At 42.5% G+C, this 17,305-nt stretch overlaps 1 protein-coding gene across 2 annotated transcripts in view; it reads left to right on the top strand.

Moving 5' to 3' along the window:
- SPIDR (scaffold protein involved in DNA repair) overlaps nt 1–17,305 on the top strand; it is a 581,260-nt gene that overhangs the window by 170,359 nt on the left and 393,596 nt on the right. For both annotated transcript variants that reach the window (XM_040431991.1, XM_040431990.1), the window contains one exon: nt 11,939–12,174. In XM_040431991.1, coding sequence (XP_040287925.1) covers nt 11,939–12,174 — 236 coding nt within the window. The remainder of the gene's footprint in view (nt 1–11,938; nt 12,175–17,305) is intronic.

Genomic DNA, 17,305 nt, shown 5'->3' with positions numbered 1-17,305 from the left:
AACCTGGTCTATAAAAATATCACATGATCTAACCTGTCAGATGAATGTTGTAAATAACAAAAAAATAAAAACGGTGCCAAAACAGCTATTTCTTGTTATCTTGCCTCACAAAAAGTGTAATATAGAGCAATCAAAATTCATATGTACCCTAAACTAGTACCAACACTACTGCCACCCTATCCCATAGTTTCTAAAATGGGGCCACTTTTTTGGAGTTTCTACTCTAGGGGTGCATCAGGGGGGCTTCAAATGGGACATGGTGTCAGAAAAAACAGTCCAGCAAAATCTGCCTTCCAAAAACCGTATGGCATTCCTTTCCTTCTGCGCCCTGCCGTGTGCCCGTACAGCTGTTTACGACCACATATGGGGTGTTTCTGTAAACTACAGAATCAGGGCCATAAATATTGAGTTTGGTTTGGCTGTTAACCCTTACTTTGTTACTGGGAAAAATGGATTAAAATGGAAAATTTGCCAAAAAAGTGAAATTTTGAAATTGTATCTCTATTTTCCATTAATTCCTGTGGAATACCTAAAGGGTTAACATTTTTTTTAATTCTGTTTTGAATACCTTGAGGGGTGTAGTTTCTTAGATGGGGTCACTTTTATGGAGTTTCTACTCTAGGGGTGCATCAGGGGGCCTCAAATGGGACATGGGTGTAAAAAAAAACAGTCCAGCAAAACCTGCCTTCCAAAAACCGTATGGCATTCCTTTACTTCTGCGTCCTGCCATGTGCCCGTACAGCGGTTTACGACCACATATGGGGTGTTTCTGTAAACTACAGAATCAGGGCCATAAATATTGAGTTTGGTTTGGCTGTTAACCCTTGCTTTGTAACTGGAAAATAAATTATTAAAATGGAAAATCTGCCAAAAAAGTGAAATTTTGAAATTGTATCTCTATTTTCCATTAATTCTTGTGGAACACCTAAAGGGTTAACGACGTTTGTAAAATCAGTTTTGAATACCTTGAGGGGTGAAGTTTATAGTAGGGATCGACTGATATTGACTTTTTAGGGCCGATACCGATAATTTGTGAACTTTCAGGCCGATAGCCGATAATTTATACCGATATTCTTGGAATTTTCATTTAAAAAAAAATAAAAATTCCTACACAAATCCGCAGAAAATTCATGTTTATTGTTAAAGAGGACCTTTCACTACTGTACAAACTAAAAACTAACTATATCAGTGGGCAGAGCGGCGCCCAGGCTATGAGCTCTGCGCTGCGATTGGCCAGCGCTGCAGCAAGGGACACACCTCATACAAAAAATCAGTCAGAGGGAGCGCAGACACTGGAGCCTATACCGGGCGAACGGAGCGGCGCCCAGACATACTAGTAAGTGCAGGGGGACCCCTGGGCGCCGCTCTGCCCACTGATATAGTTAGTTTTTAGTTTGTACAGTAGTGAAAGGTCCTCTTTAACGTGTATTTTTATTTTTTTTTGTAAATCTTTCTTTTTCATTTATACTTAATATTTATATATTATTATTTTTTTTACTAACTTTTAGCCCCCTTAGGGACTAGAACCCTTGTCCTATTCACCCTGATAGAGATCTATCAGGGTGAATAGGATCTCACACTGTCCCTGCTGCTCTGTGCTTTGTACACACAGCAGCATGGAGCTGAACTCGGCAGCCATAGCTTTAGTAGCGTCCTGGCTGCCATGGTAACCGATCGGAGCCCCAGGCTTACACTGCTGGGGCTCCGATCGGAGGAGCAGGAGAGAGGGGATCCTGTGGCCACTGCCACCAATGATTAATACTGGGGTGGGGCTTGGGTGGGGGGGGGGGGGGCGCACTGCGCCACCAACGTTTTTAATACTGGGATGGGGGTGGGGGTGCACTGCGCCACCAATGATTAATACTGGGGGGCTTGGGGGGGGGGCGCACTGCGCCACCAATGAAGATAAGTCTTTCATTAATTCATATACAGGAGGCGGGAGCTGGCTGCAGAATCACATAGCCGGATCCCGACCTCTATGAGCGGTAGCTGCGATCCGCGGCACCTGAGGGGTTAACTACCGCAGATCGCAGCTACAGCTCATAGAGGTCGGGAGCCGGCTATGTGATTCTGCAGCCAGCTCCCTCCTCCTGTATATGAATTAATGAAAGACTTAAATTCATTGGTGGAGCGGTGGCCACAGCCCCTCCCCTTCTTTTGTCCTCTCTCCTCTAATTGGCGGCAGCAGCAGCACAGGGGGGAGGGAGACACTGCTTCCTTCTCCCCTGTGCTGCTGAGGGAACACAGAGAGCGCTGAGAGCAGCGCGTTCTGTGTTCCCAATACGTTATCGGTATATCGGCAAAATAGATGCCGATACCAATAACGTTCAAAATCCTGAATATCGGCCTATAATATCGATAATCTGTCGATCCCTAGTTTATAGAATGGGGTCATTTTGGGGTGGTTTCTATTATGTAAGCCTCGCAAAGTGACTTCAGACCTGAACTGGTCCCTACAAATTGGGTTTTTGAAAATTTCTGAAAAATTTCAAGATTTGCTTCTAAACTTCTAAGCCTAAGTAACATCCCCAAAAAATAAAATATCATCCCCAAAATGATCCAAACATGAAGTAGACATATGGGGAATGTAAAGTAATAACTAGAGGTTGGACGAATCCAATTTTTTTCAAATCCGAATCCGAAAAGGTTCTCGAATATATCGAATCTTTCGAATCTCGAATTCTACGAATCCTGTACATAATTGTGTGAACGGTGTAAGAAACAAAGTCAGACCGCGTCAGTTTGTCTGAACCTCCACCTCCCAGTCACGGTCACACCCTATATGACCACGATCGTTACGCCCCTGCTCCTATCACTACAGAACATACAGGGTAATACAGCGCCACATACCTCTTACATCCAGTGACGTCTCCTTTGATGTAGATGTTCTCTTTCCTCATCTTCTCCTTTCAGACCTTCAGACCAGACCACCATTTTTCAGCCATTTTTCGTCTCTGCAGTTTGACAAAAAAAAAATCTTAGTTTACTACTTTTCCATCATCCTCCCATCTTCTGGACAAATCATCCTAACACCCACAATACTGTTCCACTGTGTTCCCCAATACTATACTGCAGAAACAGATAATACCCCTGATAATACTAGTACCACACAGAGCCCCCCATATAAAATACCCCTTCTTTGTGGCCTCAGTAGATGCCCCCATAGTGCCCCCCAATAATGTGCCAATAAGAAGTGGCCCCACAGTGCCACCCAATAATGTGCCAGTAAGTGTCCCCATAGATGCCCCCCTAATCATGTGCCAGTATCAAATGCCTCTCTCCTCCCCCCCAATGTGCCAGTATCATAGTGCCACCCCCCCAATGTGCCAGTATTATAGTGCCATCTCCCCCCATAATGTGGCAGTATCATAGTGCCATCTCCCCCCCAATGTGCCAGTATTATAGTGCCATCTTCCCCCCATAATGTGCCAGTATCATAGTGCCATCTCCCCCCCAATGTGCCAGTATCATAGTGCCATCTCCCCCCCAATGTGCCAGTATCATAGTGCCATCTCCCCACCAATGTGCCAGTATTAGTGCCATCTCCCCCCATAATGTACCAGTATCATAGTGCCATCTCCCCCCATAATGTGCCAGTATCATAGTGCCATCTCCCCCCAATGTGCCAGTATCATAGTGCCATCTCCCCCCAATGTGCCAGTATCATAGTGCCATCTCCCCCAATGTGCCAGTATCATAGTGCCATTTCCCCCATAATGTGCCAGTTTTATAGTGCCACCTCCCCCCATAATGTGCCAGTATCATAGTGCCACCTCCCCCCATAATGTGCCAGTATCATAGTGCCATCTCCCCTCATAATGTGCCAGTATCATAGTGCCATCTCCCCCCATAATGTGCCAGAATCATAGTGCCATCTCCCCCCATAATGTGCCAGTATCATAGTGCCCCCCCAATGTGCCAGTAGTATCAGTGCCATCTCCCCCCATAATGTGCCAGTGTCATAGTGCTTCCCCCCCCCCCAATCAGCCATTTTTCGTCTCTGCAGTTTGACAAAAAAAAAATCTTAGTTTACTACTTTTCCATCATCCTCCCATCTTCTGGACAAATCATCCTAACACCCACAATACTGTTCCGCTGTGTTCCCCAATACTATACTGCAGAAACAGATAATACCCCTGATAATACTAGTACCACACAGAGCCCCCCATATAAAATACCCCTTTTTTGTGGCCTCAGTAGATGCCCCCATAGTGCCCCCCAATAATGTGCCAATAAGAAGTGGCCCCACAGAACTCCCTCAGTGCGCCTGCGCCGATGACGTCTTCTCTTTCGGTGAGGTCATCGGCGCAGGCGCACTGAGGGAGTTCTGAGGAGACGAGCCTCCTCATCTCAGAGCGCCTGCGCCGAATGAACAGAGGCGCGCGATTTTTGAAATACTGACAGGGCCGGCCGGAGGAGGAGATCCCTGGCCCTGTCAATCAACACGGCGAGGGGGCGGTTTTCTGCTGCGGCTACCAGCAAGTAGACGCCCTACTTGCTGGTAGAGACCGGATTTACATATTATAAAACTTCGTTTTCTAAAGAAACGGCCGCATGAAAGTAAGTGATAAGATTATATTCTCCTATATCGCGCTATAAGGAATGTAACTATCAAATCCAAAAAAAAAAAAAAGAGACTTTTGTGGGGTGACAGAAGCCCTTTAAAGTTATCAGCACTTAAAGTGACACTGGTCAGATTTGCAAAAAGTGGCCAAGTCCTTAAGGTGAAATAGGGCTGAGTCCTTAAGGGGTTAAAGATGGCGCCAGCTCAGAAGCAGAGTGGGTGCCATAGAACACAAGTGCCTGCTGTTTTACACAGCAGACACATGGAGATGAAGTCTGTGATCAGTGATAACAGCATCTTGGAGGTCTTTCCCTGGTAGTGCTGTGCACTTGGAGCTCGAATGACTCCCCTGTGCTGAGATCAGAGGAGCTGTCCGTTTGTTGTGGCAGCCTCATGCCTTCTACAGACTGCTAGGAACATAGTGAGTCTCCAGTAGACTGCAGTTCATTGCAGTCTATGGCAGATGTGATCTCATGATCGCATGTTCAAGTCCCCTAGGGGGGACTTAAAAAGTTTTTAAAAACATAAAAAAATATGTAAAAATGTAAATCACTCCTTTTCACCTTGGCGCGGTGCTCGGGCTCAGACATGTCCTCCATAGTAGGATATGTTGGCTAATCTCTCAATTTCAACATCAGTTTGAGGGTTTAGTAAGACCGCAGAGTGCACCTGTCTGTGCAAATGTTATTATATTGTTATATTGGTTATCACATTCACATAATTGCTATCTTGTGTAGGATGTCTATTGTGGTACTTGTGGTCCGCTGCAGGCATCCTTCACTGTATGCATTTTTGCTGGGGATCGCCATTAGCAACAGGCTACAGGTGCAGGATTTGCTCCCCTGTATACACATGCACAACTGCATATGGGTTTGAGTACTTCCTGCCTGTTTAACACCACACCATTTTTTCTGTTGGTTTAAAAAAGTAAAAATAAAAAAATAAATTCAAAGTTAAAATCGCCTCCCTTTCCAATTTTACATATTGGGGGGGGGGGTCGCACGTGCAGGAAGCAGGGATACAGACAGGATAAAGTCCAATATATATTCCAACAAAAGCATAGCCTTAAGGGCTCATGCACACGAAAGTTTTTTGCATTCAGTATACTGGCCGTTTTTTGAGTTCAGTATGCGTTACTCATACTGAAACATTCATTTCAATGGGTCAGCAAAAAAAACTGAAGTGTCTCCGTGTGCATGCTGTTTCCGTTTTTACGGTTCAAGATAGAACATGTCCGATTATTGCCCGCAAATCACGTTCCGTGGCTCCTTTAAAGTCAATGGGTTTGCAAAAAAACCGAACACATACGGAATGTACTCTGTATGTCTTCCGTATCCGTTCAGTTTTTGCGGAACCATCTATTGGAAATTTTATGCCCAGCCAAATTTTTTCTATGTAATTACTGTATATGCCATATGGAAAAACAGAACGGAATCACTACTGAAACAAAATAACGGAAAAAAGAAACCGTTAAAAATGGCCCGCAAAACACTGAAAAAGCCATACAGTCGTGTGCATGAGCCCTAACAAATAGGCATAAACAAAAAATAAAATCAATACAGAGTGGTCAAGCTCAATGAAGGCTTGTCCAAAATACTCCCTGGAGTCAAAAGCAAAGAACTAATCCCACGAGAAGGGGACAGAGGGAATAAAACTTAACATTTAATAGGTACTGGTTAGAATAAATGGCGCAAAAAGGAACTATTCAAAAAACATATAAGACAAGCCTGTGTGGGCCTAGACAATTGCAAGATGGTACCAGTATATATAAAAAGGAACGCTCTCACCCATGATGAACACGATGGATAGCTCTCACCCATGATGAACACGATGGATAGGACTCATCAGGAGGGTGCCATGTCGGGATCCCAAGGAGTGCGTCGTCCAATTCTTACTAGTTGTGGTTACTGGAAACCATGCAAGGATGATGTCAAGGAAGGAGTTGCTGCAAGGATAGGAGTACTTGCCCCGCAAGGAGCAACCCCTTCCGGATACCTGTCCCTGGTGGGGGCCGGTATCCCTAGTGTACCCTAAAAAATTGCTGACGTGTCACGTTTCATTGCACAAAACTCATCAGGGGAAGTATGCATTCGAGGGTAGCAGGCAAACCAAGCCTGTAGTTAAAGGGGAATAGCAAAAATAGCAACTGTTAAAGCTATAAGGCTAAAGACATTGAGCTAGGCCAATAAGGCCGATGTGGCTCAGAAAAAGCGCTGGAATGGACCAGTGGGACCAAACAGGCTCAAAAAACTGTGACCGGGCCAGTGGGACCAGACAAAAAAATTGTATGCACAGATGGACCTATAGTGCCGGCATGCCAGTGGGCTGCATCAGCACAGAGATGTAAAGCGTATAGCGTATCGAGGTCCCTGTGGGGCCCAAAAGGTTGGGTTAACAAGCACCTATTAAATGTAAAGTTTTATTCCCTCTGTCCCCTTCTAAGGGGATTAGTTCTTTGCTATAAACAAACAAAACCCTTCTCGGCTGAGCCAGTACTTAATACAACACGACAGTCCCTGACTATACGTGGGACCAGCTGCCCGGCCCACAGGTACAAATGGTAAGTATTGGGTGGCATATGCAATACCTTCTGTATTTCAGCAGTCAGCTTCTCCAGGTATGGCCACACTGCTCAGCTCTACACTGCACTTTAAATTAGGCCCTAACGACCCATGTGACTCTCAGCTGTGGGCTACGAAAGCCCAGGACCGAAGCCTGGGTGGAGTGAGCGTTTTACTGCCAACCTCACTCACTCCAGTATAAGCAGGTCCCAGTACATATTTTACAATGGCTAACATAGACAAAACAGGCTATCAACCCTGCTTATCCTATGTCTGGGTTAACCCTCCAGTTCTCAGAGACACACCCAAGGCTTACCACATACAGTTTAACCATTTCAAAGGCAGATATCGGTTCTCCCAAACCATGCCCTTTTCACAATATAAAAATATATAACAATAAAAAAATAGACAAAACCGGTATCGCCATGTCCGAATATGTCTCAACTTTTAAAATATAAGAATATTTTTCCTGCGCAGTGTACACCATAACACAAATATTAAAAAAACATGGGGTTTGCCATTTTGTTCACCTTATCCCCCCCAAAAATTTTTTTTTAATAACAGTGATCAAAAAGTTGTATGCACCTCAAAAATGGTACCAACAAAAACAGCATTTCATCCCGCAAAAAAACAAGCCCTCATACAGCTCTGTAGACGGAAATATAAAAAAGTTATGGCTTTTAGAAAATGTAGATTTTTTCCCCCGAGGTTATTTTTGAATAGCTGCAGAATAAGGATGTCATGTCATGCCGTAATATCAAAACCCCAAAAAACTTTCTCTAAATTGTTTTTTTTCTTCCAATTTTACCCCAAATGGCTGTTTTGACTTTATTTTTCTTTTTTTTTTCGCATCAGGGAATGTGAGAACAGGTTGTAATTTGTAGTAGACAAGAAGAAAAATATTGTTCCCCCACCAGGAGCAAAACAGTAACAATGCAGTTACATGACAAGAATCTGCCTAACTAATCATATGCTAAAATAGTTGCAAGTCCAATTTATGTATGAGATAGCCAAGGTTATAAAAGTCTATAAAATGATAGTAGTCTCATGTTCGAAGCTGTAGTAAATGGCGAGATATGGAGCCTGAAAGTGAAAAGTTCAAAACATTGTTACCCTTTTGCTCGTCAGTGTAATTATAATTGATAATGTATTCGTTTTGGTACATTATTTTAGTGTATTTTCTCCAGAGCTGATTCATGGAAAAAAAAATTTGAACACGTAAGATATCACTTCATACTCATGTGTATTGTGTTTTTCTCTTTACCAAAAAAGGGGAAAGTCTAGGAATAAGCTATACATTTATGATCCTAACATCTGTGCAGCAGTAGTTTTCTGTCATGCATGAATGCATTAAATGAGTCTTGAATACAGAGGCTTTACTTTTTTTATCCTGGAATTTCAGCGGAGTTGGAGCTGGAAATTCCTTTAAACTGAGGTTAAAGTATTTACGAAAGGTAATATTGAGAATATATTGCAACAGAAGATTAAATTAGGTTTTATATAAATAGTTTTAAAATAAGTCAATAAAAAAGGTACAGTGGGTTTGTTTTCCAGGAATAAAATAGTCCGGAATGTGCTGATGTAAAATTTTTTATTTTTTTTCCATGTAATGCTGTGGATGAGTCTTTCAGTATTAGATTGGTGGGTGTCCGACTCCTGGCACCCACACATTCAGCCAGTGCCAAAAAAAGTAGACAGAGCAGGAAGCATGATGCTCCGTCCACTGTAGTGACCATGCCAGCAATCTGCGGCTTAGCTCGTGATATTGATGACCTATCTGGAGGATAAATCGTCAATATCTTAAAGAGTAGAATCCCTTTTTACTTTAGAATATAACGTTTACTATATTGTAATCTAAGGGTTAGCGGCAACTAAAAGTTGCAGTAAGGACACTCGGTTTTGTCTATGTTGCTATGTTGATCTCACCTGGCTGGAAATCAGCCCTGCTATGTTACAGTATAGATAAAAAAAAATGGATTCTGGCCCTTGTATAGACTTAGTTTTGACAACTACGCATGGGAACTGGTATGGTCGTACAGTGGTCATCCAGCATACAATATTATTTGGTTCCAAGACAACCACTGTATGTTGGAGACATAACTCTAATGTAAAACTAGCAACTGGTTCTAAAGTGCCCAAAATGCCAATCCAAAAAAAAGATGATTGAAGAAAAACAAATGCAGAAATAATGCAGATAAGCTGTATCCCGACACTGTGCCTTAGGCTTTGCCAGTGTATGTGTTTTTTTTTTAATAAAAAGACCCACTAATCCCTGTGGACTAGAAGCTGGTGAATGAGCCAGGCTGTAGCTGCTGTATGACCTGTGACCAGTGCTGAGTGTGTACACTGAATAATGTACTGGGGCCTAGGAGATATGAGAGCTGCTGATACTGGATGTACAGTTGCAAGAAAAAGTATGTGAACCGTTTGGAATGATATGGATTTCTGCACAAATTGGTCATAAAATGTGATCTGATCTTCATCTAAGTCACAACAATAGACAATCACAGTCTGCTTAAACAAATAACACACAAATAATTAAATGTTACCATGTTTTTATTGAACACACCATGTAAACATTCACAGTGCAGGTGGAAAAAGTATGTGAACCCCTAGACTAATGACATCTCCAAGAGCTAATTGGAGTGAGGTGTCAGCCAAATGGAGTCCAATCAATGAGATGAGATTGGAGGTGTTGGTTACAGCTGCCCTGCCCTATAAAAAAAACACACCAGTTCTGGGTTTGCTTTTCACAAGAAGCATTGCGTGATGTGAATGATGCCTCGCACAAAAGAGCTCTCAGAAGACCTACGATTAAGAATTGTTGACTTGCATAAAGATGGAAAGGGTTATAAAAGTATCTCCAAAAGCCTTGCTATTCATCAGTCCACGGTAAGACATATTGTCTATAAATGGAGAAAGTTCAGCACTGCTGCTACTCTCCCTAGGAGTGGCAGTCCTGTAAAGATGACTGCAAGAGCACAGCGCAGACTGCTCAATGAGGTGAAGAAAAATCCTAAAGTGTCAGCTAAAGACTTACAAAAATCTCTGGCATATGCTAGCATCCCTGTTAGCGAATCTACGATACGTAAAACACTAAACAAGAATGGATTACATGGGAGGATACCACAGAGGAAGCCACTTCTGTCCCAAAAAAACATTGCTGCACGTTTACAGTTTGCACAAGAGCACCTGGATGTTCCACAGCAGTATTGGCAAAATATTCTGTGGACAGATGAAACCAAAGTTGAGTTGTTTGGAAGAAACACACAACACTATGTGTGGAGAAAAAGAGGCACAGCACACCAACATCAAAACCTCAACTGTGAAGTATGGTGGTGGGGGCATCATGGTTTGGGGCTGCTTTGCTGCATCAGGGCCTGGACAGATTGCTATCATCGAAGGAAAAATGAATTCCCAAGTTTATGAAGACATTTTGCAGGAGAACTTAAGGCCATCTGTCCACCAACTGAAGCTCAATAGAAGATGGGTGTTGCAACAGGACAACGACCCAAAGCATAGAAGTAAATCAACAACAGAATGTCTTAAACAGAAGAAAATACGCCTTCTGGATTGGCTCAGTCAGAGTCCTGACCTCAACCTGATTGAGATGCTGTGGCATGATCTCAAGAAAGCGATTCACACCAGACATCCCAAGAATATTGCTGAACTGAAACAGTTCTGTAAAGAGGAATGGTCAAGAATTACTCCTGACCGTTGTGCACGTCTGATCTGCAACTACAGGAAACGTTTGGCTGAAGTTATTGCTGCCAAAGGAGGTTCAACCAGTTAAATCCAAGGGTTCACATACTTTTTCCACCTGCACTGTGAATGTTTACATGGTGTGTTCAATAAAAACATGGTAACAGTTAATTCTTTGTGTGTTATTAGTTTAAGCAGACTGTGATTTGTCTATTGTTGTGACTTAGATGAAGATCAGTTCACATTTTATGACCAATTTGTGCAGAAATCCATATCATTCCAAAGGGTTTACATACTTTTTCTTGCAAATGTACATTGCCAACAGTTTTCATACTTGCCACCCTTGGTGTTTTACCCTTTCCATTATTGTAGCCCTCAGTGTCTCACACTTGCACTACTGTAAAGCTTGATGTTGCAGTAGCAGGTATATTGGCAGTAGAAGAACCCAGATGTAAGCACTGATTGGCTCTTGTGACAAAGTAGATCAGGCGTATACTGTCTGTGCATGGCATATGCCAACTGGACCAATTGCAGGGTTATTCAAAATGTCTTTTAATTGATTATTGTTATAGATTTTTTTTATAACCAGTGTATTGACTAAATCAGGTCTTTTTCTTATATTTCTGCACTTTATTTTGGTAAATGTAAAGTTTTAGATTTCAGTGTCTCTACTAACACTTTAATCCAGATTTACTAAGGCTAGTTTTTTAACTAAAATGTGTCAGCAGGCAGTGACGGTAGAAGAACAGCCTGCCGGTGTTCATAGTATCTGGCAAAGTTGGATACTTACCCTTCCCCGCTGGAGCCCTTAGACTATAATCGGACCTGGTGGGAATTCAGCTTGTTCCAGTCATTAGTGCTGGGGAGCAGTGAGTACAAGCGGTGTTAGCAACTCTGTACTCACCGCTTCCCCACCTTCTGCATATTAGTGAGTACTTTTATAATGAAAATGCTTACTAGTATTCACTTTAAAAGATGCACTGCCTTTTTTCCCTCACTTTTGAGGTAAAAAAGTTAATCCTATAAGGTGAAGAATACAGTAACTTTGGTTGATACAATTACCTCATTTTAGCTTTCCATACGTTGACTTTCTTTATTTTATTTTTTTTAGGCTGTGGATATTGTTGAATATTCTTCTGATGATCCTTCTGATGAACCTACTATTCCAGTTACCAGGGCAGAGGATAGTAGGCCAGTAGGTGATGAAAATGGCATGCACTCTGGTGGGAAATCAGCAAGTGATTGGTTGAAAACTGCACAGGTTCTGCTCCAAACACCAGAAAAGAAAGCAGATGTGAACTTTAAGACTCCAGAGGACTCTGCCAAGAAGAAAAAACGTTTTCTTAGGTACACTGAGTTTTTCTTTTGGAAATCTCTCATTTTTAATTATATGACTGGCATAAAAATCTTATACTACCCTTAAATACCTTGAGCTGTACAGAAATGTTCAACATTATAATTTATCTTTTTTTTTTTTTAACCACTTGCCATCTGGGCCATTTGCCCCCTTCCTGACCAGGCCTAATTTTGCAAAACTGACATCTCACTTTATGTGGTAATAACTTTGGAACGCCTTTACTTATCCAAGTCATTCAGAGATTGTTTTCTCGTGACACATTGTACCTTATGATAGTCATAAATTTGAGTCAAAATATTTCACCTTTATTTATGAAAAAATCCCAAATATACCAAAAATTTTGAAAAATTCGCAATTTTCTAAATTTCAATTTCTCTGCTTTTAAAACAGAAAGTGATACCTCATAAAATATTTATTACTTAACTTTCCCCAAATGTCTACTTTATGTTGGCATCATTTTGGAAATGTCATTTTATTTTTTTAGGACGTTTGAAGGCTTAGAAGTTTAGAAGCAATTCTTCAAATTTTTAAGAGAATTGCCAAAACCCACTTTTTAAGGACCAGTTCAGGTCTGAAGTCACTTTGTGGGGGCTACATAGTGGATACCCCCATAAATGACCCCATTGTAGAAACTACACCCCTCAAGTTACTTAAAACCGATTTTACAAACTTTGTTAACCCTTTAGGCGTTCCACAAGAATTAACCCCTTAAGGATGCAGGGCGTACCGGTACGCCCTATTTCCCGAGTATTTACGTCCTAACTTTAAATAGTTATTCCGGCGACGCGGGGGTTAATCGGAACGGGATGCCGGCTGAAATCATTCAGCCGGCATCCTGTCACAACGCCGGGGGGGGGGGGGGGGGGGGGGGGTTCTGGAACGTCCATTCAGAAATAGAGATCCACCTCCCGGACGTTTATATCCTATGGGCGATCGGTAGGTGGTTAATCATAGCTTGTTGTTAGTTAAATACTAAGTTCTCATTAATATGCATCTTTAGGCCTAGATCGCACTTTAGTGACTTGGTCAGCGATTTCCTTCAGTGATTGTGAGCCAAAACTGGGTGCGGGTCAAAAACACAAAACAAGTGCAAATCATTCCATTATACTTTATTTCTATGTAGTCTTCACTCCTGGTTTTGGCTCACACTCACTGATGAAAATCACTGATCAAGCACTGACCAAATTACTGAAGTGTGAGCATGCCTCTGATAAACAACTTTCCATGCATCAGTAGTAGAAGTGAAGATAAGAAACTTTGTAATATATCTTATTAGAATACTTAGACTCATTCCACCTGCTGAATGGTTTACGTATTCTAAATTCTCTGCTAAAATCTGTCTCCAAAGAAAAGGCTTTAGGTCGTGTTTTCTCTCTCTTCTTCCTCCTTTTATATCTTGAATAATTTTAGAGGTACACTTTAAAATATCAAGGGTTCTAACAGCAGCAGTCATACATCTTTGACCTTGCTTTATCTGCATAATAGACGTTGGCATGTCAGGCGCGAAACATCAGAGAACAAAAACCCTGCAACCAACACAAAATGTTGGTGGCAGCGTTATGGTCTGGGGAATGTTTTGGTGGCATTCTCTGGGTCCAGTCATCCTTGTGGAATGCACTCTCAACCGATTTGGTTATAAATCCATCCTTGTAGATCATGTACACCCATATATACTGATTGTCTTCTCTGGGGCAGATGGGATCTCCAGTAGGACAGTGCAACATGTCACATGGCTAGAGATGTCCGACATTGGTTGGAAGAGCATGACTAAGACTTTCAAGTACTACCCTGGCCCCCTAATTCCCCAGACATGAACCCATTTGCGCGTCTGTGGGACCACCGCGATCGACGTGTTCGCTCGATGGTTCCCCCACTCACCCTCCAGCAGTTGTGGGATACACTGTAGTCACCACGCAGGGGTGCACCACCAATGAGGCGAGGTGAGGCGATTGCCTCAGGCGGCGCCAGGTTGGGGCAAATGGGGGACAGCAGAAGGGCCATGAGCGCATCCATTGTGGAAACACTCATCTCTGCATATTCAACTGCATCACTGTTCTCAGGACAGCGATACAGTTGAATGCTGTGGCAGGGCACCGGAGCGATGTCTCCTGCCCACCATTCCCTCTAATAGACTTTAGTTCTAATTCATATCCAGAGGCCGGTGTCGTCATCATACTGCCTGAGCCGGGCTGCATACAGCTCAGGGCACCTTTTCAGTTTTCGCCTCAGGCAGCAGAAAGGCTAGGTGCACCCCTGTCACCATGGCACCAGATACCTGTGACAAACTACCAGGACCTTATTGAGTCACTCTCAACCCTTCTAGCCGCTGTCCATGCTGCACACTGCAGTTATTCTGGATATTAGATGGTGGTCATAATAATGGATTAATAAAAAATCTAAAATTTCTAAATTTTTGTTAAAATGTCCCTAATGTCACAATAATACTTTTTGTAATGTAGTTTATGAATGTATTTAGTATTTATAATGGACTTTACCCCCCCCCCCCCCCAACCACTTTTCTATACATCGCTGACTACTCTTTCTAGTACCACCCCTCCAAACTAAGTAATCGGGTTGGCCTTTATAAGAGAGGTGACCAAGAACCCAATGGTCACTCTAGTTTAGCTCCAAAGATCCTGTGTGCAGATGGGAGAAAATTCCAGAAGGTCAACCATCACTGCAGCATTTCCCTAATTTAAGCATTGTTGCAGAGTGGCCAGAAAGAAGCCTCTTCTCAGTAAAAGACACATGAAAGTTTGCAGAAAAGAACCCACAGATTCTCAGACTGTGAGAAACAAGATTCTCTGGTCTGTTGAAGCCAAGATTCTTAGTGTCATGTTTGGAGGAAACCAAGCACTGCCAAATAAATTTGCAACAGTGAAGCATGGTGGTGGCAGCATCATGCTGTGGGGTGTTTTTCAGCAGCTAGAACAGGGAGTCAGGTCAGAGCTGAGGGAAAGCTGAATGAAACAAAGTATAAAGATATTAATATTTATAATGATATTAATAAAGAAATTAATGAAAACTTGATCTAGTGGGCTCTGGACCTTAGAATGGGCTGAAGATTTACCTTTCAACAAGACATTGACCCTTGACCCTAAGTACACAGCCAAGACAACTGAGGAATGGCTTAGAAAATCTCTGGAGAGACCTGAAAATGGCTGTCCAACGACTGTCCTCATCCAACTGGACAAAGCTTGAGAAGATCTGCAGAAAAGAATGGCACAAAATCCAGGTGTGCAAACCTTGTGGCATCATACCCAAGAAGACTGGAGGCTGTAATCGCTGCCAAAGGTGCTCAACTAATTCCTGAGTAAAGGGTCTGAATACTTATGTCAGTGCAATGCAATACAATGCAATATTTTAGTTTTTCCTTTTCAACAAATTAGCAATGATTTTGAGCATTGCTTTTTATTTTAAAACAAGGCCGCAAAATGTGAAAAGAGGTGAAAGGGTCTGAAGACTGTCTTTTATATGTCATATTTCACCATAAGATGCTCTTTTTACCCCGAAAAGTAGAGGGAAAAATGGTAATGCATCTTATGAAGCAAATACTTAGCACTTCCATTATGAAAGTGTTCCCTAGTACATAGTAGGCTCTTTGGGGAGCAGTGGGTGCAGCGCTCCTTGTGCTGGCTGCATTGACTACTCTCTGGTCTTCTTCTGCCGACATTGCACACTGTGCTGTGACCTGACGTTGCACAGTATAAGCGCGTACTATGACCTGCCGCTGTGCGACATCAGATCTCAATGCAGCGAGGCGCCGGCAGTAAACCAAGGAGCATGATTTCAGGAAGAGCGCACTGGATCTGTGATAGGCGTCATTGTCTGGTGCAGGAGAGGTAAGTTCATTGCAATGAGGGTTTGATTTGGTGGTCTGATCAGAGTTCTGATGAGCAATGGGGGTCTGATTTAGGTCTGAGGAGGAATGAGGCTCTAATGGGTAACCGGGGGGGGGGGGGGGGGGGGGGGTGATTTAGGGGTCTGATGAGAAATATTGTTTTTCTTATTTTCCTCCTCTAAAACCTCTAAAGCATCTTATGGTCAGGTGTGTCTTATGGTACGGGAAATACAGTGTGTATATATATATATATATATATCTATATACAGTCTATCTATCTATCTATCTATCTATCTGGGGTATGCAATAACTTATCTACCTGAACTTACTACTTTTCACTGTAATCCCCTTGACTTTAACACACTTATTCCACTTCACCTCTAGTGATCAGATGCCCTCAGAATACAAGCAGACTTCTTACTGCTGCGTAAACCCTGTTACCGCCTCTTTATCTGCATTATAGTCAGGAAATCGTTGCCCACAGAGAAATTTCTTCAGTTTCGGAAAGAGAAAGTAATCATTAGGAGCCAAGTCTGGAATGTAGGGTGGTGGTTAAGCTTTATGAAGCCACATTACCTGGTAGCAGCTTGTAATTTGTGATGCTTGTGAGCTGGCGCATTGTCGTGTAGCAGCAACACACCTGCCGATAACTTCCCACAGGATTTCTTGTTGATTGCTTCACGTAGTGCCTTCGTTGTTGAAGCATAGGTGTCTCCAGTAATTGTCATTTGTGGCATAAATCCTAGTAATAAAACGGCTTCTGTATCCAAAATACTATTGCAATGATCATTCCAGCTGACTGCTGCTCACACAATTTCTTTAGAGTTGGTGACCCCTTGTTCTCCCACTGCATGAACTCTTGTTTGATCTCAGGATCATGGTGGTGGGCCCATGTTTCATCATTTGTAATAATTTGAGAAAAGAAGCCTCTTGGATTTTCTGTAAGCATTTCTAAATTCTCTTGGCTAAGTTGCTGGGGACACGTTTTTTGCTCAGGCGCCCACATTTTTGGCACCCACTGGGAACTGACCTTTTGACGTCATCAAAACATCATGAATGATACTGGAAGCTGTGCCCACTGAAATGTTTAATTTATGAGCTATAACACTGACTTTGTTTGACTCGACGATCTTCCAAAATCATGGCCTCTACTTTACGTCAAATTTCCTTTGAAAATGCTTCGACAGGTCTCCCTGAACGGTGGTCATCTTCACTTGATTCCCTACCCCATTTAAACTGCTTGGCCCAAAACTTGGTAGTAGGAATGTGCATCATCACAT

This window comes from Bufo bufo, chromosome 5 (genome assembly GCF_905171765.1).
Source record: "Bufo bufo chromosome 5, aBufBuf1.1, whole genome shotgun sequence".
NCBI classification, from domain to species: Eukaryota; Metazoa; Chordata; class Amphibia; order Anura; family Bufonidae; genus Bufo; species Bufo bufo.
This window is presented reverse-complemented; position numbering and strand designations above follow the sequence as displayed.